The 27,719-nt window shown below is 45.4% G+C and overlaps 1 protein-coding gene across 1 annotated transcript in view; it reads left to right on the top strand.

The window, feature by feature from the left end:
- Positions 1 to 27,719, top strand: part of NRG2 (neuregulin 2) — a 293,910-nt gene that overhangs the window by 173,406 nt on the left and 92,785 nt on the right. The window contains exons 2-4 of the mRNA XM_065409469.1: positions 1,145 to 1,316; positions 19,526 to 19,644; positions 26,980 to 27,045. Coding sequence (XP_065265541.1) covers positions 1,145 to 1,316; positions 19,526 to 19,644; positions 26,980 to 27,045 — 357 coding nt within the window. The remainder of the gene's footprint in view (positions 1 to 1,144; positions 1,317 to 19,525; positions 19,645 to 26,979; positions 27,046 to 27,719) is intronic.

The following is a 27,719-nucleotide window of genomic DNA, read 5'->3' on the forward strand; positions in this document are numbered from 1 at the left end:
CAGACTGCAGTTACAACTGTTAAGACAAAAATTGCAAAGGTTGCTGATCCTCATGCTTAGGGCATAATATAATCCCTGGTTGTGGCTTGTTAAAGGTGAATGGTACAACCTTATCCAATTTTCCAGATGCATAGTTAATTTCCCTTTTCTGAAGCATCCAGTAAAGGTCACACTCAGAGGCAGGTCTCATACTAGAAGTCGACCTGTCAGGTGTTCCACTTCTTGGGATTTGTAAAGCTCTTTCCCAGTCGTCTCTATTCTGTTATGCCTCCACCTGTGGCCCCAGGAACTGATGCCTCTCCCTCTTTAGCCGTTTGCATAGGTAGAGTTTTCAGTGTAGGAGCCCTGTTTGGCTGTAGTGTCGAATAGCAGAGTGACCACTTGTACCAGCATTTGTTTCCCCCGCTAGGACATGTTTCAGCCTTCCGCTTTTAGCAGCAGAAGAGCTAATGCACAGTACACCCCCAGATTGTACAGGAAGGCACATGAGCACCAGGAAATCTTCAGTGCATGCAGCTAGAGGGGAAGAGAATGACCCCCTACCCCCATTCCCTTCTTCAGTAGTCAAATAGTACAACTCTGAGCAGCAGAGGTTGTGAGATCAACAGTGTGTCTGTCAGCAGCAGCAAAGGTAAAAGAAGATGTCAAAGCAAAAAGGTTAGCAGCAGCAGCAGCAATGGCAGAATAAGAAAAATCCACCGTGAGCTCCCGCTGCGCTGTGTTCAGCCTGGCTTGCCGGTCTGGGAAGCAGAATAAAACCTCATCTCTTTTTTGCACCTGGAGATGCACAGAGCCTGCCTTCGTGCATGAGACAAACGGGAGCTATTGGTCTGGAAATCTGCAGCAGATGTGGGGCAAAGATGGAAACTGGTGAGCCTGCCCTTCATCTGAAGTCAGGGACCTGCTTCCTTCCCAGCATATTCAGCTGTGACAATCCACCTATTTGCTTTTTTTAAGACATAATGATGCTAACAATAAGTATTTAGACAAGGATCCAACCTCTGAGTCACTATAGAGTAAATGCAGCTGGAGATCAGATGCTTCTCTTAGAGCACCAGCAGAGGGAAACGCGACTGTATAACTTCCCTTGCCCTGTGCCCCTTAGAGGCAGGTTTTCACACTGGTCTGATTTCTCTTTTCACAGCTGTTCCTCCAAAACTGAAGAAACTGAAGAGCCCAAATGTTCACGTAGGGGAAAAAATTTCACTGAAATGTGAGGCTACTGCAGGGAATCCCCAGCCCTCCTACAAGTGGTATAAAGATGGCAAAGAACTGAAGAAGAGCAAGGACATCCGAATAAAATACGGGAATGGCAAGTAAGTATGAAACTTGATTACTTTGCACGATAATAATTAACAAATGTCTGGTATAAATGCCATACATCAGACTGCCTCCTGTCAGTGTTCAAGTAGCTGTATCTATTTTTCCTGCACCCATACCACCTTCTGCAGGGATGCTGTCAGATTTCACAAGCTAAGCACATTGGTCTGGATTGGTACTTGGATGGGAGACCACCAAAAAATTTCTACAGTGTTGTAGGTGGCATCCTGTTTTTGGAGTTAGTATTAACTGAGGTCCCAAGATGGTGTTTGAGGGCACTGTGCTGCTGGAAGAATAAAACTGACCACTTGCAATCATTTTTACAAGAGTAGCATTATGAACTGCAGGGTCCTGGGCAAATTCAATTTCTGATTTCCTAAATTTGATTTACAGTTTCAATTGGATGTACTATTCCTCTTTACTTCCTGTCCTACACTGTTGTGTACTATTGCAGTACCTTCCTGAGTAGGAGAAGGGCACCAGGGGTTCCACCAGTACAGCTTCTTTACTGGGGAGAAGGATGGAGGAATTTATGAAGGCTAGTGCTGAGAGCTCTCTTGCTGGGCTAGTTTCGCATTAAGCGTCACAGAAGTCTTCTGAGTCCCAGCAGTGGAGATTAGTAGGAGCATTGCCAGCAGATTGAGGGAAGTGATTATTCCCATCCATTCGGCACTGGTGAGGCCACATCTGGAGTATTGCGTCCAGTATTGGGTCCCCCACTACAGAAAGGATGTGGACAAATTGGAGACAGTCCAGCGGAGGGCAAAAAGAAAATGATTAGGGGGCTGGGACACATGACTTATGAGGAGAGGCTGAGGGAACTGGGCTTATTTAGTCTGCAGAAGAGAAGAGTGAGGGGGGATTTGATAACAACCTTCAACTACCTGAAGGGGGGGTTCCAAAGAGGATGGAGCTCGGCTGTTCTCAGTGGTGGCAGGTGACAGAACAAGGAGTAATGGTCTCAAGTTGCAGTGGGGGAGGTCTAGGTTGGACATTAGGAAAACCTATTTCACTAGGAGGGTGGTGAATCACTGGAATGGGTTACCTAGGGAGGTGGGGGTTTTTTAATGCCTGGCTTGACAAAGCCTTGACTGGGATGATTTAGTTGGGGTTGGTCCTGCTTTGAGCAGGGGGTTGGACTAGATGACCTCCTGAGGTTTCTTCCAACCCTAATCTTCTATGATTTGTTTTTGGCCATCCTTTAGTCAGCTTTTGTTGATGGAGACCCTAAAGGAGGAGGACAGGAGCTCCATATCTTCCTCAGAAGAACCCAGGGTATTTCCCTCTCTTGCTCTGGGAATGCGTTGAGCTGCAGCTGTCTGAATGTGTGGGACATTTGGAAGGTGTGGGAATTAAATCCTTCCTGCTTTGCCTTTAAATTGCTGCTTCCTTCTCAATGCAAAGAAGAAACTGGCCTCTTGTTCTACCTCTTTTGTCCCCTACACATACAGTAGCTAATTCAAATACTTCACAGAAGATCCAGCAGCTGTTTTCTCCTAGTGTGGCTAAAGGTGATGATGAGGAAACTATCTTCCTAGTTCTGTAGCAGGGGAAGGGATGGGTTTCCACAGGGGTCCCTTTGGACAACACTTGGTACATCTGGGACAAAGCTCTTTTAAAGTGGAGTCAGTGTTGAGCCAGCCAGGAGCAGGTGGAGTTGGGTAGCCAGTGCAAGGATGTTTGTGTTACAGTCGGTGATGCTTGGCGTCACCGATCAGCTCCAGGGGCCAGAAGCCTGAGCTGCTCTAAGGCCAGCAGTGTCTATTGCATAGCACCAAGGAGGGTGAGAAGATGAACATTTGGATCCTTCTCCAGTGTAGTGGCCACAGTGACATCCCCCTTTCCGCCCAATATGGGTTTAATGCTGCAGAGGGAAGGGTGATAGTTTCCTGCCCTATATAGATGGAGGCATATCCATGTCAGGAGATACATCAGCTGTCACCAAGGGTGATGAGCCTGGAGACAATGCCCCCCATTTTGTGCTGCAGGAAAGAATTCTCCTGCCAGGCCACAGTTCTGTCATGTTAGCCTCTATCCCAGTGTCCTGGAGATAAGAGTCTTTCTATGGATGCGAGCCCTGCCCCTCAGCTGCAGTGTGTGTACGTGATGCAGCCTGAGTCCTGTGAATCAGGTGCAAGGCACAGTGTGGACCCAGCCCTTTAAGAAGGAACTGCTCCAGCCCTCCTGTGCCCATTAACAGCCTTGATGGGCTCTGCTGGAGGACAAGTGTCCCCTATAAAGGGCATCAGGAAGCTGCAAGCTTGGAAGCTGTAATAGGTAGTGAGGAAAAGTTCATGCAAGGCAGGCCCTGAGCTTGGAGGAGCTTCCCCAGCTAGGAGGGCTGGAAGTAGCTTGTTGAGGTAGGAAGAAGACCCTGATGCTAGGGGAATTTGGAAGTCAGAGCCTGAAGACTGAGCTCCAGGCAGGTAAAGCTGGCAGTGGTGATTCAATTGGGACCCAATTCTGGGAATGAGGGCTGGGGAATCCCTACCTCAGAGGAGAGAGACACTGAACTGGGGCTGGGGCCTTGAGGGCCAGATTGTGTAGCGACTAAATAAACTGGGACCTCCAGGAGGGGAATGTTTTCAAGGACCTTTGGACTGCAGGTGCAGACTTTAAGAAGCCCCTGCAGCAGGGGAGACTGGCAGGGTGCTGCAGACTGTGTTTGGAAGGCAGCTGCCCTATAATCAGGAAGGGGCTTCCCTGACCATAGCCACACCCCTGCCTAGCTTGCTGGATAAATACCCACCTGCTTATGCAGGCCAAGGGCAAACTCTCCGAGACAGTAAACTGCCACTTTTTTTGTATATCTCTGTGCAGATGCTATAGGTGAAAGGGATACACTATGGCATGGGCCAGTGAGCGTCTGGTAGCATCTCAGTGTGAGAGGTCTGGAGGTAGTGGGAGCTCTGTGATGAAGAGGGGAGATGACAGTGCCTTCCTACCCAAACACTGTGTTTGAACATAACACCCACAAGGCCTGTCTGGTAATCGGATCATCTCACTCCCAGCCCTACCTTCCACCTAGAATCCCTCACAGGTTTACTCTGACATTGCTTTCCAAAACATTCATCATACTGTGGAGAATACTGCTCTCCTGGGCAGGGCCGGCTCTAGGATTTTTGCCACCCAAGGCAAAAAGAATTTTGGCCGCCCCCCTCCCCCGTTTTTTAATTACCCCCACCCCCGGCCCACCTCAACTCCGCCCCTTCCCCAAATCCCCAGCCCTGCCTCCTCCCCCCAGGCTCTCAAACCTGGGAGGGAGAGCAGCGGCGCGCGAAACGGCTGTTTCGCGCGCCGCGGCTGCTCGGGATCTCCCCCTCCCTCCCAGGTTTGAGAGCCTGGGAGGGAGGGGGGAGGAGGCAGGGCTGGGGATTTGGGGAAGGGGCGGAGTTGAGGCGGGCCGGGGGTGGGGGTAATTAAAAAACGGGGGAGGGGGGCGGCCAAAATTCTTTTTGCCTTGGGCGGCAAAAATCCTAGAGCCGGCCCTGGCCAGGGCACATTTTTAGGGGCGGCATTCTGGCGCCGGCCATGCCGCCCCTAAAAATGTGCCGCCCCAAGCACCAGCTTGTTTAGCTGGTGCCTAGAGCCGGCCCTGCTCCTGGGGGGAAGAGGTCCTTTAATCAAATGTTTAAATTACCTACATCAGTGGCAGTATTTCACAATTCAGAAAAAAGTTCTGTTGATTCTTGCTGGGTCTCTCTTTCCCATCGGTGAAACATGGGGAAGTATTAGACACATTTATTCTATAAGATAACATAAATATCTGTGAAGCACCCAGATCATAGGGCAATGGGGTACCCAGAAGGGAAGAAGCCCCCATGGTGAATCTGAGGTGGAGGTTTCCTCTCTCACGGCAGAAGTACTAGACTGTAATTAATCGTGCAGAGGCTTTTGCTGAGATTGTTCTGGCCATCTTCTCTAACTAGAGCCACAGGACCATGAACAAGGCTCAAAAAGAGAAGAAATCCCAAACTTTGAAGTAGAAGGGCTCTCCAACCACCGGGTTATAGCCCAGGTTAGCTGCCCCCAAGCTGACAGAAAAATTAGCTTTACTTCAAGACATTGTCTCCTTAGCAGTAAACGAAGTGTGTTTAACAGCACGCTGCCACAGTAGAAACAGAAATACTGGGGGAGCCCCGACTCAGCCCAGTAACATCAGAACTAGAGCAAAAATGAGAGACCAGCGATATGATGAGAGATACAGCAGGACAAAGCAAATGTCTGCTACAATCTCTATGCTGTTGACCCCTTTGCTGTTAATTCCCTGGCCCTAGCTGAATCAGGGTTGACATGGTGTGGAAGCCACAGCAGGGGCATAGGTGGGGGCATAACTCATACAGTCTGCATGTGCCCTTGTGCTGGAGAACGGGAAAGGGCAGAGATGTCTGTCTGCTAACTGTGCTTGTTCACAGGAGCGCTGGTCCATGCAATTGCTGCAGCCAGGTTGTCCTTCTCTCTAGCTTGAGAAAACACAATGCTGTTTTCCCTCGCTGGTTCCTTCCCACCAAGACAAAGCTCTGAACGTGAGTTGCTCTGCCTGCCCCACTGGTGTGCTGTTAATGCTGAGCTAGGCTCTAGCCTGGCTGTATTTCAAGCTACTGAGACCGGATTAAAGAAATGGGTGAAATGACATAGGAATTGTCCATGGGCAGCCCCATATTTTGAGCCATAGCCTAGATGCCGATGGCTAGGTGTCAGCTCTCTTTCTTCTACTAGGTCTCTTCTGTGGGCTCAGTATGGCCAGAGCATTGAAAGTCCTCCTTCCCCATGAGAGTCCAAAGAGCAGTCCCCAGTGTGTATTGTACCCCAAAGCAACCACTGTCTTGGCAAAATGTCCAGGTGCATCCACTTAAGGAATAGACTGCTCTCTGCCTACAAACTAAATCCCTCTTCTACCCTCCTCTTGTACAGGTCAGCTATCATTTTCACTGCAATCAGGCATTCCACTGGCTGATAAGGACAGGGGATTTCAGTCTCCTTTGGGGGTAGATTAGTTTCTAACCCTGTCCTTTGCCCTTCCACACCACACAACACCCATGTAAGCCCCCATTTAGACCCCACGTGGAGCCATTCAGCCTTCGTATGCTCTTCTAATCCAAGAGTCTCCAGCAAGCCATGCAAACATTTTACACACTCTGCTCTGCATGTCCTGTGTAGGAGAGGAACCCTCCCCCAGCAATCCTATGGTCTGTGCAATAAGCTACCAAACTAGGCAAACTGGTTGTATTATAACCATTCTGTATTCGGTGAGAACTTCAAGTAAAGATCTTTATCAGCCACCCCTATTGCTTCTGCCATGAGACAGGCTACTCCTTGGGCAAATCTTCACCTTTCTGTGCCTCCGTTTCCCCATGTGTAAAATGGGGATAATTATACTGACCTTTGTAAAGCACTTTGAGGTCTACTGCTTCAAAGCTCTACAGAAGCTAGTTGTGGTTTATACATGCATGGTAACATTTAGGGAGTCCCATGACACTGGACAACATATCCACCTACATAATTTATTGGAATGAATAGAATGGGGACATTGATTTGTTTATGCAACATCATGGAAGTATTGGATGTAAAATATTTTCCATGACATTTTCTCCATGTATAATCCTTTACATGACAGAACAATCGACCACTAACCAGGAAGTAACTGTAAAGAGCTGGCAAGAGACAGCAGCTATTGAGAAGTTTTCTCTTCTAGGAAAGCTTGGGAATGTGGCAGCAGAACAACACACCCCGCAGGCGCTGAGTCATAATAATTTGACAATTAGTCATTTTTCAGAGCAGTGTTGACATTTTATGTATCATGTAAGTTCCCAATCCATCCATTTCTGACTTTGTATGTCCTGACACAACAAAGAAACAGTCTATAAATCTAGGACTGTTTGGTCACTTGGAAGTCTGAAAGTTAATTTTCTGCTGCTGTATCCAGTGCATAAGAGTGTGAAAAATACTACATCTATCCTTATTATGGCATGTATAGAGTATTCATTTTTAAAATTAGAAGTGACTAAAAGAAATCAATTACAACACATTGAGCCATTTTACCACCTTACAATGTTGATTACTTTCCATTAGAACAATTTTAATCCTATAGATTTCAAAATCACCCCAAAAATTATTGGCCTCACTCATCACTGATCTTTCTGTGATTAATGTAACACCTCCTTCCTATGGAAAGTTAGAGAGTCAGTCAAGAGAGGGCTTTGAATGGACGTATTAACACAATCTAACCATGGCACTGTAACCAGCCCCTCTGTAATTACATATGCACACAGTCTGAGGGCAGATGGTGTTGGCTGTGAATGGACTTGTGTTAACGAGGGTCTAGGATGTTATGTAGAAATTACCCATGAACGTCCTAGGTAGACACAAAGTACTTATATGGCCCTTGTTACTGTAGTGTCTGAGCACCTCACAATCTTTAATTCATTTATCCTCACAACAGGCCTGTGAGGTAGGGTAGTGCTGTTATCCCTATTGCACAGATGGGAGAACTGAGGCCCAGAAGGATTATGTGACTTCTCCATGCTCCCCCTTTGGAGCTGGGACTCCTATGTATCAGGCTAGCACCCTAACCCTTCTCTCAACCAGAGATCTCTTCCTCCGACCGGCTGTAACATCTTCCTCCCTCTGTCCCTTACCCGAGAGCCCTCTGTCTCCTGCCTGGCACCCTCTGACAGATAGCGAAGCTGGCTTGCTGGAAGAAGGTGGTTCCCACCTGCCCAAAGAGTGCCTGGGTAGCACGGTGATGGGTGCCCGATAATTCCCATAACAGAAGTAAAAGTGTGAGGAAGAACCAATCCTCTTCCCTCAAGACACTCCTGTCAAGTAACAATGCTGCATTTACTAGTTTCCATGGCACCAAGTTGGCCTGCGGCCAGTGACAGGACAGAAACATGTTGGGTGATAAAAGCTCTTCCTTCTGGCAGAATAAAAGTCCCAAATCTTAACACACCCCAAAACAGGAGTCCTGCTATGTCACCAATGAAGAGTGCGCCTGACCTGAAAAGAAACCTCAGTCTCAAGGTGCACCCCAACTCCTCTTCTGACAGACGTCCATCCCAGCACTCTGCTCCTATCCCTGCTTTCCGGCGAGAGAGCCTTGAAAGCACCCTGGCATTTCTGACTCTCCCTTCATGGGGCTGGTTACCTATGCAGAGCCAGGGACTTGTCTACCAAAGTGGTAATCAGGCAAACCTTAGGGCTGCTCTAAACGTGCCTGCCCCTTGCTCTAACAAGGAAGATCTCCCCTTTCCCTCATTTGTCACACAGAGGGTGGGACAAAGCTGTTGGCTCAGTTAAATTGCTGATGGCAGTCAGTCAGGATTTTGGCAGTGATTTGGTACTTTCCCTTCTGGCCTTGGCTGAAAGCATGAAACACTTTAGAAACAGCCCTTTTCAAATCCCAGGTGAAGGGTCCGGGAGCTCTGTTTGTGTCTGCAAATATCTTGCCCATCACAGCTACAAATACTCCAAAACAGGCTCTAGTGGGAGCGGGAGAGACCCTGAAAGAGAAGACAGAGAGACTGAAGTCCATCAGTGCTGAAGGGCTCCCAACAAGCAGAGGGGGGTCCCTACTCCGTGCTCCAGGGGAACCCAACCAAGGTGGCCTTGGAAAAATGTCTTTCTGAGCCAAATATGGACATAGAACTGGAAGGGACCTCCTGGGTCTGTGGGCCCAGTTCCTTGCTTTCACAGGCAACCCTGTCATATTATCCTGTTCATGAATTTACCAAGCTCCATCTTACAGTTAGTTAGGTTCTCTGTCCCCAGTGCTACTATTGGTGGTAAGCAACCATCAAATGAGAATCGATTCAACTCTGTACATGTAGCAAGAACCACCATGGCTAAATAGCTGACCCCACTCATACTCTGTGGGAATGTTGGTATCCCAGCGAGGTGGGGTCTCCCAGGACCTCCAGGGGCAGAGGATTCAAACCTCTATTGCCCTTTGGAGGGTAATGTTGGGGAGGGAAAATCTTGGGCAAGGAGAGCAGGGAAAACCTCTGTTCTTGAAGAAAGCACCAAAGACTAATGCTCCCACAGAGCTGATGGGACCCTCTGTTTCAAGTTCTAATCCAAGAGACCCATTTAGCTACATGATATTCAGGTTATCTACTTGAGTCAGGCTGAGTGGATCCAGGTATTGCACAGAGTTGGGCTTTTTGGTTTCTTAGAAATCCTACATGTGTCTGTGTTACTGTTAGATCATAGATCTAAATCTAATTCTTTGTGATCCTCTTGAAATATCTTATTCTCTGTGCAGCGGGGTCCAGTGAATGGAGCACTAGAATGGGAGTCAAGAGACCTGCTCATTGACTTAACCTCCCTGTCCCTCAGTTTCCCCACCTCTAAAATGGGGGCTCACACCCCACTGTAGAGCACTTTGAGATCTAGGGACGAAAAGTACCATATAAGAGCTTATTGTTAACTGAATAGAGGTGAGTGCTTTTTAAATGGGAGAGACTCGCTATGAAATAGAGTGTATTGTACCAAGGAGACTAGCAATTACCTGTAACTCAAAAGCTCAGATTTCTCATCAATTATCTATCTGCTTTGTTAACTACAAGCACAACCTTCGAGTGCCACAGGGCAGGGGAGTCGTCCTTCTCAATGAGTTCACAGGAGGGAGGGGAAAAATCCTGATTCCTTGCTTCTGAACTGCATGTTCCATCGCTAATTAGGAACAGGCTTGGACAGGCCTGCCTTGCACAGAAAGGAAACCTACCTCTTGGGTGGAAGAAAGTATTGGCTGGTGTTTTATTGCCTGCTAAATTTAAATAACATGCCATTGATAGGAATGTGAAGAGATTACCCAGCAAGAAATGAACACAATAGCAAAACCACAGCAGAGTGAGTTAAGCTGTATTCAGATCGCCAGAGCAGACTTTCCACTACCAGTGCTGATCAGAGCATGTGAGATCTTTTCCAAAGCACAGGAAAACAAAGTTAAGATTGAGTTACTCTACTCATGGTGCTTTGCCAAACTGTCAAACCCTGACTATTATGGGAGTTTGGGGAGTTCACATTTGTCTAAGAGCAGAAATTTAGCTTGTATTTCTTCTAACCCTCTGTGGTATTACTCATCACGAGATCAACCCAGAGAGAGAGGTGCATATGGATCTTCCATTGAAGTCAGTGGGAGCTGGCTGGATCAAACACCTGATGGTCTGCTGGTTCCGGTTGCTTTTGTATCCCATTCCTGATCTGTGCTCTTTTCTCTGACATGAAGAGAGATGACAGACTTTGAGGTTTGCCCATCACTGTAGTTAAACGTTTTGGATGTTCAGTTTGGATCTCGTTGACCATTTGATGAGCTTGTGGGAGGACTGTCCTACTTGCAGTGTCATCAAGCAACCCTGTTATTACCTTGTGGGGTACCTTCTCCATCCCATTTCTGCACAGTACTCCCAGGAGGCTGAGACACAAGGATTGAATTCATTGCTCGGGTTAGTGGGGGTTACCCCATTGTCCTGAGCAGAACTGCACCTCTTTACATCAGTGGTGAATTTGGCCTGCAGAAAAATGTGCATCTTACTCTGCTAAAAAGAATGTAAAGTTATGGTAAAACAAGATGGACAATTTGTTTGAGGTTGTTGCACAAACTAGAAATTACACAGGCAGGTTTAAGAGAAGAGGGAACACAACTAAAGGAGAATTTAAAGGCAGTCCTACTCTAGAGTAAATTGGCATAAATGCCATTGAAGCAACAATTGGATGACGATGCTTTTAATAGGTTGGTGTTAAGGTCTGAGCCTGCAAAAATTTGAACATCTGGGTAACTTTCCCTACATGAGTAATCTCTTTGGGTATGTCTACACTGCATTGTAAATCTGGGTTTGTGGAACACAGGCTTGCACACTTGGTGTTTCCAAGCCTGGGCTTGTGTCCACAGTGCACTGTAAACCTGGTGGACTTGGGTCTCACAGCTGTGTTAATGCTTCCAGACTGCACTAAGCAGACCTTCTCACTCAGGTCTGTGGCTTGAGCTCTGTCCACACTGCAAAATTACAGGGCATGGACCTGTCACAATGGGACTCAAGCTCTGACCCACCCCCTGCTGCTTGTTACAAGAGTTTGCAATCTGGGGGCAGTTTTAAATAGAGAGCAGCAATGACCAGGGTCAGCTCTTTTTCATCTCCTTCAGACCAGGAGGTTGTGATCACCTGGAGATTAGACGGCTGCAGTGCAGGGCTTTAGAGCAACTCAGGAAGTGAAGCTAGAACAGAATGCAGCAGCTTGAGTCTTAAGTACTGATAGTTTTTTCACCATGATCAGATCCAACGCCCATTGAAATCATCACTGTACATCCATTGACTTGGATGGGTGCTATATCAGAGAGACAAGATCTTTCAGGTGTGAAATACAACACTGGTCCTGGCCACTTGTGACCATTAAAGCCTTTTGTATTGACCAAATTCCAACTAGGTTAATGACATTTTGCCTGTAGTACTTACTGGTCAATTCACCCTGCAGTTTCACTTGGATATTGTTGTGTAGTGTTACAGTGCACTGGTACAGTTCACACCAGAAGTGGCTGCTTGAAAATGTGACATGAATGCACTTTTAAGCTTCAAACACCAGAAAGCAAATAAAAGGGACACCCGCCCAGTTGTCTATTAAAACCTTGTGATTGTGGTGGAGCCTGACTCATGAGTGTTGAATGCTTGAGGTTGGCAATATTGGAGCTGGACAGAAGGGCAGGGGGGCAAAAGGCACCTACAGGGCTGGTGGGGTGTCAGGACTGAGCAACTTCAGCTGAGCTTGAGGACTAGCCGGCCCAGCCTCCAGGCAGATTAATGAGCTCAGCTGGGTTGTGGTAGAACTGCCTGATTGGCTGAGGGCAGCCAAGAGAGTTGCCTTTAAGCTCAGCAGCAGCAGCTCACTGGCTGCTCAACACTCCGACTACAGCTGTGATTGCTCTTTCTCCTACCTTGCTCCTCTCCTGCTCTGGTCCTGTTCTTGCCTTGCTCCTGATTCCTGGCTTGGGCTCCACCCCTTGGCTCTGGTTTCTGGCCCCCACATTGAACCATGGAGCTGGACTGCTGGTACCTGGGCTTGCCAGGGGGAGTTAGAATCCCACTGTGGATCATACTACTGTTCCACATTTAGGAATTGGTCAGGATGTGGGGTTCCCAAGCCGGAGACGTTGTGGGGTTCACTGAAGCTGCATACAGAGCATCCGACGTAAGGTGCAGTTCTACTCTCAAATGAGATTGGAAAAATGGCATTATGGGTTTTCAATCTTACAATCTCTCCTTGGGTGCATGTCAAATGGGCTCAATTTACCAACGGATACTTCCTTCTAGCTGCCAGCCCTGAAAACTCCTCTGAAGAGCTAAGAAATCTAGCTCCCTCCTTTCCACCCTTAATACAGATCCTGGGGGCCCACAGTTTGTCCTTAATCTGTGCCACCCCCAAGGCTCTGCAGCCATGGAGCACAGTGAACAATCCACCCCGGGCCTCAGACCTGTGCTCCAGAATCTACATTTTCTTTCAAAGGAATTGTTGTTCTAGCCCTTCTGCTTGGGAAGAAAACCTCCCAAATGCGTAAAACATCTATGGGGAAGGGTGACACCAAGTCAATTACATATCAGACTAAGTCATGCAAGGGAGCCCACCCTGATTGTATTTTCCTGTTAAATATAGTAAAATAAAACTTGATATTTTTTTTTGTTTAAATGTATTTGAAGCTGCCCCAGAATTTCCAGTTTCCTACAGGCATGTGCTGCTGAAACCAGGGACCTTACCTCGGAACTTAGTCCATCTTGGGGAGCACACCGGCCTGTTCAGTAGACTTGCACAGGGGGATAGCATTGGGGGACTGTGGGGTTGCCCAAGTGGCCATGCAGCTGGAACTTATGTATTGGTTGATTATTAACAACTTGGTTAGGATGCATGGCCCAGAAGGGAATCCAGTTCACTCTCCCGGATTCTGCATGGCAGGGGGAAGTATAATCTTGCTTTGGCCCCCATAACATCATCCTCTCCAACTCTGGATATGTTGAGAGACCAGAGCTGTGGAGTGACAAGTCGCTATTGTTACACAGCTGCATATCAGGACAGAGCAGCACTTAATCTGAGGAGGTCCTTAAACCTGCTTCCTTGGAAGAGAGTCAGTGCCGGAAGAGAGTAGGAGAGTGGGCTCAGGGTATGTCCGAGTTGCCTCCTGGGGACCCAGAAGGATGTCAGTGGGAGAAGTAGCCTTGGCAGACAGCTGTCACACAGTTAACATGTGGCAAGGGTGGAATGCTGGCCTGGGGGGACAGGAAATAAGGACTCCAACCCGCCCTCCCCCCGGGAGAGGATGCTGCTTGTCTAACCACTTCCACACCTCACTTCTCTCTTTTGTTCAGTTTAGGTTATTTTATGTTTCCTGTTTGCTGTCTGTTTTTATCACCTAATCTTGACATAGCTAGATTATGCCCTGGAATACAAAACTGTGTGCTTGGAGTCATGGATGTTGTTTTCAAACACCCACAAGCGTGTCTGACTTTCAAAATTTTATTCTATAAAAAGTGAATAAAACGTCAGGTTAAGGAATAGGTTGGTTCAAGTTTGCGTCTGAGGATGGGAGAAAATTCAAGGTTGTGACTCATTTCTGAACCAGTTCTCCATCCCTAATGCAATCCAGGTGCTTTCCCATGGCCATATCCTCCACACAATCTATTACACTTCCTTTTGATGGCCTCTTCCATTTGATCTCTCTCATCCTGTTGTCTGCTTTGGAAGATGAATTTTCTTAAGTTCCTCAAATTTAGGGGACTGAATGCAAATGCAAAATGATACAGCTGCTTCAGATTCTTAGAGTGAGTACTGCATAGGACAACAGTTTTCTGCTTACAGGACAGTTAATGAACTGACCATTCCCAATCTTCAGGCCAGATATTAAACTACACGGTTTAGGTGAGATACACCCCATGCAGAGGACCAGAACAAGACTATGCACCATTTAGTCCATCCAAATGGGACTTAAAGTGGGCTGCAAGTGGTACATACATATGCCTTTGTGCTAGCTCTAAGCACAGAGGTGAATTTCACTTTCTCCCCATTCATAATGTTATCAAAGCAGAGTGGAATTTAGTTAATATTTAACCATATCATCCCATTTAATGTCCTTTGTAAGGGTCACCTTTATGAATTTCCTTTCTAGTATCTCCTGATGGGAGTTCTTTTATCTAGCATATTTGATATACACAGTACTCTCCTAATAGTAAATATAAGGGCCACCTTCAATGTAATCTTCAAATTCACACTATTAGAGGAGAATAAAATTAATTCCTTTATGGCCTCCTCTGTATTCACTCAAAATGCATTATCTCATAGGCAGAATGTCCAAAACTCCATCTTGGTAGTCTAGTTTTAGGAAACTAATAATAATTGTGATATCTTTATAATTTTATCTAATAATTCTCATCCTGAAGGATCCCAAAGCAGTTTACAGCCTATCAGTATATAGAGCTCAGGCACCAATGCAGACAGCTCTGGGGTGCAGTGTGGTAGCTGTTTAACAGCTTATGGCAACACTACATAAGTAGTTTTATTAGGAGATGAATTGGGGTGGGGGGAAGCTGTTTCCAACTGGAAATAAGGAGGGATTGGATTTAGGGAGGGAAAAAATTGGAATTTGACCTGGACACTGCTGCTAATATTTCTCAGAATCTTTAATGACCAAAATTGGTCTGGATCTTTGTTTTATGTCTCATCTAAAAGTCAGGAAAACAAGAGTATGAGTTGAGATCATCGAATATCCCCCAATATAGTATTCACTATGGCTAAGTAATATACAAAGACTACAGAAAATAATCAGTATGTGACTAAATCATAGGTTCTGAGGGGGGAAAAACAATAGGGTAGAATCTACCCTAGAGTAAGTTTAAAGTCAACGTAGTTACACCAAGGATGAATTAAGATATAACCCTGGCCCTTTTGCTGAATGAAGCCTATATGGAGCCAGGATAACTGCCTTCCTCAAGAAGAATGCAATGGCTTGCCATGAGGGTCACACTCATGACTAGATCTCTGCAGGAAATGGCTTTCCCGTCCTGCAAAAAATGTCAAAATATTAGGAAAATGTTCCCATCCCATCTCAGGACAAAAGATCAGAATCTTGGAAACTTTGGAACTCCTTATCCTAAACGATCAGTGTCAGCAATAACCTCACTGACCTATCAGTTTGGCCAGATTTTAATCCATTTAATGTGTGCCAGGATAATTTTATACCTTTCTAGTTTTTAATCAAAATATTGTGTGGTACCAAGTCAAAGTATGTTATGTCAATACTATTTATCAGTCACGTTTTGTAATCTCATAAAAAAAAATCAAGTTAGTTGGACAGAATCTATTTTCCATAAACCTGTATTGATTTGCATTAATTACATTACCTTCCTTTAATTATTTATTAATCGAGAGACATATTATCTTGCCCAGGCCTGATGTCAGACTGAGAGGCCTATAATTATCCACGTCATCTCATTTACCCTTTTAAAAATATTGACAGACTAACTTTTTTCCAGACTTCTGGAACATCCCCAGTGTTCTAAGTTTTATTGAAAACCAACATTATCAGTCCAGCGAGCTCCTCAGCCAGCTCTTTTAAATCTCTTGGATTCATGTTATCTGGATGTGTGGACTTAAATGTCTAACTTTAGCAGATGCTGTTTAGCATCCTTCTGAGATACTAGTGGAATGGAAAGAGTGTTAGCATATTCTTTGACTACATCATCTGTTCCTTCCTCCCCAATGCAGAACAGAAATATTTATTGAACACATTTACCTTTTCTGCTTTATTATTGATAATTCTACAAATACCATTGATGAGATTCTTTTTGTTCCTAATATACTTACAGAACTCCATTCTATTGTCTTTAACCCTGCTGGCCGGAGATTTATCCTTGTGTCCCTTTCAATTTTCTACAATTGAATATAAGGACATAAGAACGGCCCTACTTGGTCAGACCAAAGGTCCATATAGCCCAGTATCCTGTCTTCTGACAGTGGCCAATGCCAGGTGCCCCAGAGGGAATGAACAGAACAGGTAATCGTCAAGTGATCCATACCCTGTTGCCCATTCCCAGCTTCTGGCAAAAAGATGCTAGGGACACCGTCCTTGCCCATCCTGGCTAATAGCCATTGATGGACCTATCCTCCATTAACTTATCTAGTTCTTTTATGAATCCTGTTATAGTCTTGGCCTTCACAACATCCTCTGGCAAAAAGTTCCACAGACTGACTGTGCGTTGTGTGAAAAAATACTTCCTTTTCTTTGTTTTAAACCTGCTGCCCATTAATTTCATTTGGTGACCCCTAGTTCTTGTTTTATGAGAAGGACTAATTAGCACTTCCTTTTTTTACTTTCTCCACACCAGTCATGATTTTATAAACCTCAATCATATCCCCCCTTAGTCATCTCTTTTACAAGCTGAAAAGTCCCAGTCTTATTAATCTCTCCTCATACGGAAGCCGTTCCATACCCCTAAGCATTTTTGTTGCTCCTTTCTGAACCTTTTCCAATTCCAATATATTTTTTTTGAGATGGAGTGACCACATCTGCACGCAGTATTCAAGATGTGGATGTACCATGGATTTATATAGAGGCAATATGATCTTTTCTGTCTTATTATCTATCCCTTTCTTAATGCTTCCCAACGTTCTATTCACTTTTTTGACTGCCACTGCACATTGAGTAGATGTTTTCAGAGAACTATCCACAATGACTCCAAGATCCCTTTCTTGAGTGGTAATAGCTAATTTAGACCCCGTCATTTTATATATATAGTTGGGATTATGTTTTCCAATGTGCATTACTTTGCATTTATCTTTATCAACACTAAATTTTATTTGCCATTTTGTTGCCCAGTCACCCAGTTTTGTGAGATCCTTTTGTAACTCTTCACAGTCTGCCTGGAACTTAACTATCTTGAATAGTTTTGTATCATCTGCAAATTTTGCCACCTCACTCTTTACCCCTTTTTCCAGATCATTTATGAATATGTTGACTAGAACTGGCCCCAGTACAGACCCATGTGGGACAACACTACTTAACTCTCTCCATTCTGAAAACCGACCATTTATTCCTACCCTTTGTTTCCTATCTTTTAACCAGTTACTGATCCATGAAAGGACCTTTCCTCTTATCCCATGACAGCTTATTTTGCTTAAGAGCCTTTGGTGAGGGACCTTGTCAAAGGCTTTCTGAAAATCTAAGTACACTAAATCCACTGGATCCCTCTTGTCCACATGCTTGCTGACCCTCTCAAAGAATTCTAGTAGATCGGTGAGACATGATTTCCCTTTACAAAAAACGTTGCTAGTTTCTGATTAATATTCATTACTACCAATTTTTCTTTTCTTTTTTATTTCTTCATTTAATCATTTATACATACAGCTGCCTTCACTTCCCTTCTAAACCAGGTTAGCCTTCTTCCTCGATTGTGGCTTTTGGGGCATCTAGCAAAGTGTTCATAACAATTCCTGATTATCATTTCACATTTTTTCTGATTAAATTCTTCCTCCCAGCTGATTGTTGAAAACAATTATGAGCCCATTGTGAAACTGACCCTTTTAAAAGCACCAAATATCTAATTCTGGGCTGGACCTAATTCTGTTTACACACTCTAAATGTGATGAAGTCATGATTGCTTGTACATAAGCTACCATTAATTTTTAGTTCTACAATCAGTTCCTTTTTTCCTATCAAGATGAGGTCTAATATAAAATTCCCCTGTGTTGGACGAAGCACTTTTTGAGTTAGGAAATTGTCATATATAACATTTAGAAATTCACAGAAATGTTTTAGTATTGTCAGCAAGAGACCTTTAGCATGTGTCACTCCAGTTGAAGTCCCCCATGATCTTGCTGCTTTTTTCCACTGCGTATTATAGATAGATGCGTAAGGAGCTGGTCATCCTGTTCCCTAGTGTCATTGGTGGTCTGTAGCGGACACCAGCTGCTACTCCATCTTGTGCTTTATCTGTTGGGACATTGATCCGTAAGTGTTTAAGATCATTTTCCTCCGAGTTATCAGTGACTCGGAAACAGGTAATGCCATTTTTGAAATAGAGTGCCATTCCCACTCCCCTTTTGTCCACTCGATGGGGTATAACCATTGATTTTTAACATTCCAGGTAGAATCAGCATATGAAATGTGTACCTTATTAAACAGAGGATCCTTCCCGAGAATGAGCATGATCTCATCCAGTTCTGATGCTAGCACACTTCTTACTAGCAGCTCCCAAGCTCTTCTCCCATATACCTGTTCCCATGCTAATTAAACTCAGAATGCAGGATAGATGGTAATGTTAGTTCCAACAATGTATAATTTGTTGTTCTTTCCAGGTGCTTCTATCCACTAGGAACCCAGGGACTCACATGGACTTCAGACCCTGTGTGTTAGCAATACCCAGGGTGTGGATGCTGCCTCTAGTTGCTGGCCTAAGTGAGGTTAAAACCAACCACATCACTAGCTCAAGTAGAAGAGGCTGGGGTTTGGGGGTTGAGAGCCCTGGATTCAAGTCCTGATGCCAGCTGTATGCTGCAAATTTGTGTTCAACCAGAGCACATTACACAACGGTGCCTACGTGGTACTTGAACCCTGTGGAGTTCAGAGTCAGTGATCAAGCTTGTTTGCGAGGAAAAGTATATAACATGCTGCTCTAGTTCATGTTTCCCTCTAGTGGCTGGGTCCGGTGGCTATCACAGTCTGCTCCTAACAGGTGCGGGAATACTCACGAAGCTCCAGTAGTCGAGGCCTGTGCTTTCGTTGCTGAAGGACCTGGGTTCAGTCCACCTCAGATAATTCAGGTTGTCTGTAGGTGTCATTACACATACACAGTGAGATAATTAGCTCTTTAGCTACTGGACTAAAGTATAACGCTAGGCTCACAGGCTGTTGGTTTTATGGTGCATCAGACAGTGCTTCCGCATCCCCTAGCGCCGTTCTCAGGCCTTGGTTCATTGCTTACTCAGAGGGCAGAGCAACGCTTCCTGCATTGCACCAGTACTATTTCCTGTTGAGCTTGCACTTCCTTTGGCAGTGTCCCATCCAAATACTGACCAGACTTAACCCTATGTCGTTTGTGAGCTCAGAGACCATGAGATCAGCACAAGGTGACTCAACCTGTTTGGGACAGGTGGTGGGAAAGGGCTTTAATTTCATAAACATTGTTCATGGTTGAGTAAAAAAAAATTCTACTTTATTTTTCAACAGAAAAATTTCCAGGCTGCAGTTCAATAAGGTGAAGCTGGAAGACGCTGGGGAGTATAGCTGTGAAGCCGAGAATGTGCTAGGGAAAGACACAGCAAAAGGCAGCCTTAATGTGAGAAGTGGTAAGTTGAGACTCCAGAGACTGTCAGGAGACAGCTATTGCCTTTCTTACACTGGGGGAGCATGTTCTGCACATGATCTGTCTTGTGTATTGTTTAATACTTTCAGGATATCAAGTGAAATAATCTCAGGAGATAAAGAAAAATGCAGCCTAAGCATAAATGTTTATCGTCACCATCTGCCACTGGCAGAGTGGTTGATCTACACTTTAAACAAACTGCAGACTAAATATTATTAAAAAAACAATTGGAGGCGGTGGTAGTGGAGGTGGTGGGTTTATACTTCTAGAAGCATTTCTGAGAAGCAAAGTTAAGGTATAACTTCTCTATGAAGTTGGACTAGGGGTTGGACTAGATGACCTCCTGAGGTCCCTTCCAACCCTGATATTCTATGATTCTATGATATGAGTGAAATGCTGACTGATTTTCATCCAGTAAGGTCCCTCTCCCTGGGAGTCACGTGTGGGCTAGTGAATGGAGCCAGTGGTTGGGCATCAAAAGACTTTAAGTTTTGTTACAGACTTGGCCATGCTACATGATCCTCCTCCTGCTTACTACTGCAAATAATAATACTGCTCAAATAGGATTAAGTTGTGTTGCTCCCAGCTTTAAATGGGACTATTTTCAGTATTAAGCACGCCTTCGGTAGTGTTTGCAGACTTGGGCCTCTACTTGTAACTTTGGGTAGATTAATCAACCTCTCTGTATGTCTTAGTTAACCCATCTGTAAAAATAAAAGATGCCTATCCAGATCTGTAAAAGCCTCCAGATGCAAAATGCTAGTTGTGTGTTAAGCATTGTGTCTGAAGAGAGCCCTCAGGCTCTGTTATATCTTTTCCATTTAGGAAAAGAATCTAAAGTTAGTTAACTGGACAGCACAGCCTCTTTAAACTGTTTGAACTGCATTCTCAAATCTGGACAGTCATTACGATAGCAACATATGCATGCGCAACAGGTAACTGCGCCTGGAAATCAGACACAGCGTGCATGTATTTTATGGTCTCCACTTAGGCAGCTGTGTTGAGAAAATGTAGCCCTTTTATCAGTCTCAGATGGATGAAATATAAGTCACTGACAATCCTTTCCGCTCAGTGAGGATGGAGTCTGCCTGTGTGATTGTACAGAACCTAGCACAACTGAGCTCTGATAGGAATGCCAGTGAAATGCAAAGCAGAATTATGGCAATTTAACGCTGCTAGTTCCCACAAATTCAGACAGCATCCACATTATGTAGTGTATAAATATTTCTTCAGACGACAGGTAGGGTATGATATGAGAGGTGTGTGTTGGAGGAAAGGACAAAGGGTTTTCATTCATTCCCTGCCTAGCTTGGAGGTTGCATCTCAGACAAATGTCCACAATCTCACCTGGAATTTGCAAGGGCTATTCTGGCCACTGAAAACCAGAAATAACAAATGCAAAGTTCTGGTCTCTCGGCCTAATTCTCTGGGCTGTCCCCTTACTGAGTGGGAGGTGTAGATTGCATGGTGATGGAAGCACTAGAAATACAGAAAGACTGACTCAGTGGTGCAGTCATACCTACTGTAACGGTATTAATCCACCACCAAAGCTTCCTCACAAGCATACCTTAGTGGCATTTAGCTGCATTAACAGTAACATCTTTACTGTTGTTACTTGCCAGTCATCAGCATTAGTGTGGAATAGCCAGGGGTGAAAGTAACTTAGGGCTGGTCTACTCTGGGGGAGGGGTGGGAGGGTGTCGATGTAAGATACGCAACTTCAGCTACGGGAATAGCATAGCTGAAGTCGATGTATCTTATTTCGACTTACCTCCTGTCCTCATGGTGCGGGATCGATGGCCGGGGCTCCACCGTCGACTCCGCTTCTGCCTCTCACCCTGGTGGAGTTCCGGAGTCGACGGGAGCGCGTTCGGGGATCGATCGCTACCTGCCGATCCGGCGGGCAGTCTGGATGTACCCTTAAAGGACTTACCGGTACGCCGGAGTCCTTAGCAGGCGTGGCCTCAACCCAAAGAGGCGTGGCTTCAATGGGAAGAGGCGGGGCCTTTCAAGATTTAAAGGCCCTGGGGCTCCAGCTGTGGCTGGGAGCCCCAGGGCCTTTAAATTACCCTGGAGCTACCAGCTGCAGAGGTGGCTGGGAGCCCCAGGGCTCAGGGGCGAATTAAAGGGCCCGGAGCTCTGGCCGCCACGGAGCTCCAGGCCCTTTAAATCGCCTCCAGAGCTCTGCCGCCGCTGGGGTGGCTCTGGCAGCGATTTAAAGGGCCAGAGGCTCCGGCCGCTGCAGGGAGCCCCAGGCCCTTTAAATCACCGCTGGAGAAGCCGGTCCAGTCTGGCACGGCGTACCGGCTCTTGCCAGCACGGCGTACCGGACTGTACCAGCTTACTTTCACCTCTGGGAATAGCTGATACTTAGTACAAGACCTAGGGCTCTAATGGTGATCACTTGTGAAAGGTAAATATAAAGGTGGTGGTCACTGCATGCAATCACAGTCCACCACTACTCTGACCTTGTCAGTCTCCTCTTTGAATCCTTTCATTGGCTCCCTCTGCTTCTGGCCCAAGTTCAAACTTCTCGTTCTCCCCCACTGCCTACATCTTTGCTCACCCAGAGTCTCCCGCCTAAGCAGGCACTGCATGCTTCTCCCATTCTCATTTTACTGCCAAATTCTTCCAGTCTGCCCCCTCCAGCTGTCCTTATGCACCAAACAGTGACCCCTCTTTTTTTCATATCTCTCCTTAAGGAACATGTCTTACGTGATGCCTTTCAGTAGTACGCTTTCCATTATATTTGCTCCTCTTTGAGTCTGCATCTTCCTCTGGTGGGTAAACTCCACTGTCTTGTCTATGAATTAAATTGTAAGGTCCTTGGGGCAGGTCCTGTGCCTCTCTTTCAGCATGAGCCTACTGCATAAATCGCTTTCTTATTCTATAAAGGACATCGATAAAACAGTAAAGAAAGCAGGAAACACAAATACAGCGAAATAGGAAAGAACACGTACACGAGACATTCACACTGAACAGTGGTGGCTGTACTACATAAACGGTCAAAGAAAACTAGACACAGGTTACTCATGCCCTGATCCTAGGTCTTTGATTCATAACTCGTCAAAACGGACTTCACCTGAGTAAAGCAAAGAAGAGAAAAGGAAGAAATAGGAATAAAACCCCAGTCTGTGAGAACAATCACTATAAAATCCCATGTCTTCTGCAAGGAAAATCTCAAAATTCTAGATCTTTTTATGGGTGACAAGACGGATGCCAATTTAACTGATATGATAAAGGTACGGGCTGACCCAGATACCCTTGCATGTGGCTGCTCCATTGTGCAATATAACAGCGTGATACTGCTGTGGGTTTTTTGTTTTGTATTTTTAATTAAAGGGAGAGTTTAGCTGTAGTGAAAGGTACTGGATTGGTACCAGGCACTGAGATTCATAGGGCTGATCCCAGCTGCTGATCTCCCACACAGGGGTGCAGCCAGTGCTTAAGTTGTAATGAAAGAGGTACCGGGGCTTAAACAATGATTTAATTTTAAATTTGTTATGACTTTGAATTGGCAATAATACCACCATACATTCAGTCATAACACATTTATTTGAAAGAGTAGCCCACTGTCTAAGGTGCCACAAGGACTCCTCGTTTTTTTTGCTGATACAGACTAACACGGCTACCACTGAAACCTGTACTGTACTAGTGTTAGATGTTTACAACCATGTATTCTACATCATATACAAAGTAGTAGCTTGTGCAGAAAAAAATTAAAAGCAACTGCAGGAAAAAAAAAGTCTGAATATATTTGCTAGCTACAGACCTCTCCACCTTTGCCCTGGCTCTCTCCCTAGTGTTGTTACACAATGTTATTCTCACACCTCCCTTATTCTCTGCCCTGCTGTACCCGCCCCCCAAACACACACACATCCACAACCATTCTTTGTTCAGTTGAAATGACAATAACTGTGGTATTATATTGTTCTACTACTTAACAACCAGCTATGGTGCTTCACAGTAACAACTTTTAAATGAGTCACTAAAAATAGTTAACGATGTCTGCTTTGTTTTCTATATTGTTAAGGAACATTATTAAGAGCAATGAAAAATTATATTTTCGTATGGACCGAACAAATGTAACCAAACTAAAAAAAAAAAAAAAGATGTAAGACCTTTCTTTACCCTAATCCTGCAGTGTTTGGGAGAAGTGGTGTTGGATACAGCCTTGTGCTTTACTTCACCAGATAATGCCAGGAAGTATATTTGCATCCCCTACTAGAGCTCTGCATGGGACTATTTTTTTTAATCCTGCTCCCGTCCCACCCTGCAATACCCACTCCTGCATTGTTTGAGTTTTTCCCCGCTATTATGGCAGCGGGTCCTGGGGATCCCAGTCCTGCTGCAAGGCACTACTCCCTACCGTTTTTTTTTTCATTCGCTCCATTTTTCTGCCCTTCTCTGCCCCAGCTTTGCACCCGGGTGGCTGCACTGCTCGTCCCTCCCTCGTTACGACCCTGATGGATTCAACTATGTTGAGAATTTTAAGAAAAACACCTTTCAGAGGAAAAAATAGAGATTTTTTTTCACTTTCCTAACTGATGCAGCAAGCCCAGAGGGGTGGGGGCTCAGACCTGACAAGCCCCAGCACAAATTAAGCACTGGCTGCAGCATTATAAGTGGAGACCTGGGTGGACCCCCAAAGCTAGTAACGAGCCTCCTGGGCCAATGGGAGTGTGTCACCCCCCCCCAGTGGGCACTAGGGTGACCAGATAGCAAGTTTTAAAAATCAGGACGGGAGTGGGGGGTAATAGGAGCCTGTATAAGAAAAAGCCCCAAATATTGGGACTGTCCCTATAAAATCGGGACATTTGGTCACCCTAGTGGGCACTCTGTCCCCTTCTAGCTATGGCTGTGCTGCAGGTGAAGGTTGATAAGGCTACTATAGTCTTGGCTCACAGAGCAGGCTCTTTTAGCTCATACTCTAGAGGCGCATGCGTTTTGATCCATAAGTCTGGGGTTCAATCCCTGCTGCCCTCAACCCAGCCAGAGGGCACTATAGTTTTTGCAAAGTAATTTTTACTCCTCCCCACCGACACTTTTATTTATTTATTTATTTCCTTTTGAGAAAGGTGTCTATTCCAAGTTCTAGGATCCTTGGCTAGGAATTGAATTGGAAATGTAATCCATAACAAAGGCCACAAATAAATAAGAGCAAAAAAGGAGTACCAAACCGATGGCCACTCGTTACTCTCAAAAATGCCAATCAGCAAAAATAAACATCCTCCCCATCCCCCTTCCCCCACCCTCAATTCTCACTGAACCAAAACCTTCCATCCCCCACAGCTGAGCCCTTTATAATGGATGGCCTTTTCAGGGCAACATGTCCAAGCTACTGCAGACCAGGGAGCAGGGAATTCTAAAGTCCCTCGTGTAGCACATGCCCAGTCAGCAGCCTCCTCTTTGATAACCCAGGGGGCTCCAGCACAAGTGCTTCTGCCAAGCACAACCACAGCAGGACCGCATGGAACGAGGCCTCTCCCAGCCAAGCAGGCCCATGAAGAACTTTATTGGCTGAGATTAGCCCCTTAAATGCATCCCAGGCAGCCGGTCCATACACAGCACTAGTGAGAGATGCTCATGAGGAGATATTCCACTTCACAAGCGAGCAGCCGTGCTCTGCACCAGCTCCAGTTTCCAAAGCAAGTGCTCACGTCACAACCCCCCCCCACCGCAGTTAGCATTCATTTAAAACCCTGTTCTCAGCTGAGGAATCTAGGACAGAATGAAGTCTCCTCGCCATGATACGGGTGGTTCCAGCACATCAAGGTCCAGGTGCACTGTGAGGAGTCTCTCACTGCCGTATCTTTCACTGCACCTGCTCTGTGGGCTGAGGGACTTAATTCTCTGGGCTGCCTGTTCAGCACTCTCCACATTAATTACATACACTGAAGGAAATGAAATATGGAAAAGAGTTTGTATCTTAGAATAAAAAATATTTGAGTTAAATGATGAGTCCATCAAAAAGTCTTTCAACAAAAAGTTGGGTTTTTCATTACCCAGAAAGTGCCTAATTGCCATGAAAATTTTCAATTTTTCATCAGAAAAAGGAAAAATCCAAAAATAAAAAACTTTCAGCTGAAAGTCATTTCCCCCCAATTTTTGGCAGTTTTTGGCTGAACATTTTTGGTTTTCAATCAAAAACTTGCAGTTTTCAGTTGCTGAAACTGAAACATTTTCACTTTTTTTTGAGGAAAATTAGAATTTTCCAACCAGCTCCTTCAAGTAATCTACTCTTGAAGTGCCAGTGGCATAGATTGTAGTGACGAGGCCACATCCAAGAGACAGAAATGCCGCCCCCCCCCCAGATGCATGTGGAGAACCTGAGTTTCAAACCTCTTTTTGCTTTTGTTTGTGTTTTCCTTTAATTGCTCTTTCCCACTGTTCTCTTTCTGCTCACCTTTCAGAGAGGTAAGTGGTGGGCATCCCAGTGCTGCATCCCCAAGGTGATTTCCCAGAAGTGTCTCCTAGGCCTTGTGGTCTTGCCAGTGTCTCCTTTTCCTTTTGCAAATGTTGAGGGAGATAAGGAGCTGTGCACTGGATAGCGATGGTGCCAGCTGGTGACACCTGTCAGCCATCTTGAATATAGTGAATAAGGAATGTGCATGCCTAGAATTTTCCAGTATTCCTTACCCATAGAAAATTTCCATTCCAAAGCAAAGCACTAGTCTATCTCGTCTGATATATCTCCTTGGGTAGTTGCTACTATATTGCACAGAGGAAGGTGAAAAAACAAACAGTTCGCCATTGTGAACCTGAGAAATTCCTTCCTGTCTTCTGCTAACTGATCAGTTTAAGCCCTGCGGCATACATGCTGATCATCTATTGCATTACTTTATCTTGCATAGCTACAAATGTTACTTACAGTCATAAGCCTACCTTTTATTAAACTCAGTCAGTGTTTGTCTCAGTGGCCTCCTGTGGTCCCATCTTTGGTTACTAGTCACCATTATGTCAAGGAAGGAATCCATCATTCAACTACGTGTCAAATTCAGGGCTGTATATCCATTTCCTCCTGCTGCTTTTTAAACACAGGGATAATAATAGAGTGAAACTTCTTACATCTGGTGGAATAACAAAGCAATGCACTGTGCTGGGGCACTCCTTAACATAACTGCTTTACCTGATTATTCAAATGAGAACGCTGAATAGGCCAACCCCTACAAACACATATAAAATCCTCCTTGAATATTCTGTACCAGCAAATCCCTCAACACCTGTTCCAACACATACCCCCAAAATAGCTAATCCACCATGATCTTTAGCTGCAAATGAATATTTTGTTCACTACTTTCTACCTTAATTTCCCCAGGAACAACGAATGCACCACAAGTCTTACCTGCTTCAGAAACTAAATTAGTTGTAATAGAAGACGAGTGTAAGTACCTTCCCCCCCCCACACACCCAGATTCTTTCTCTTTATTTATTTTGCTTTGATAACACATTTCACTTTAATATTTTGTCACATCCTGGCATATACTTAATCTCCACTTCTGTTTAGTTTCCAAGAAAGGCCTTGATCACTAACTAAATCCTTCAAAGGAAATGTTTGTTTCTGATACCCAAGCTCCAGAGAGAGAGGAGCAATTAACAAATGTTGGAATCCTAACTTGACAATCAGGGTGCTTTAATAGTTTTAGCCAGGGCCGGTGTAACCACTAGGCGAACTAGGCGGCCGCCTAGGGTGCCAAGATTTGGGGGTGCCAAAAAATGGTGCCCAAAAATTGTCTTTTACACTATTGCTCCCGGTGGGGGGATGGGCCGCTCGCAACCGCGTTAGCACCTACCTCTGCGGGCGTCCTCTGCAACCGTGGGCCCCGCCGCCTCCCTCCACCATGCCCCACATCACTGCCCACCTCCGCGCCCCCTGCCAGCCCGGAGCCGCCTCCTCCCCGAGCTGCCACATCGCTCCCTAGCCCGCTCCCTCTGGCTCTGACAGTCCCGGTCCCCCTGCCGCAGCAGCGGCTGCTGCCCAAGGGCTGTCGGCTGCAGATCGGAGTGGGTGACAGCAGCCCACCTGCAGCTGGCCCTATTGACAGCAATGTAGTGGCG

This window comes from Emys orbicularis, chromosome 8, assembly GCF_028017835.1.
Source record: "Emys orbicularis isolate rEmyOrb1 chromosome 8, rEmyOrb1.hap1, whole genome shotgun sequence".
Lineage (NCBI taxonomy): Eukaryota > Metazoa > Chordata > Testudines > Emydidae > Emys > Emys orbicularis.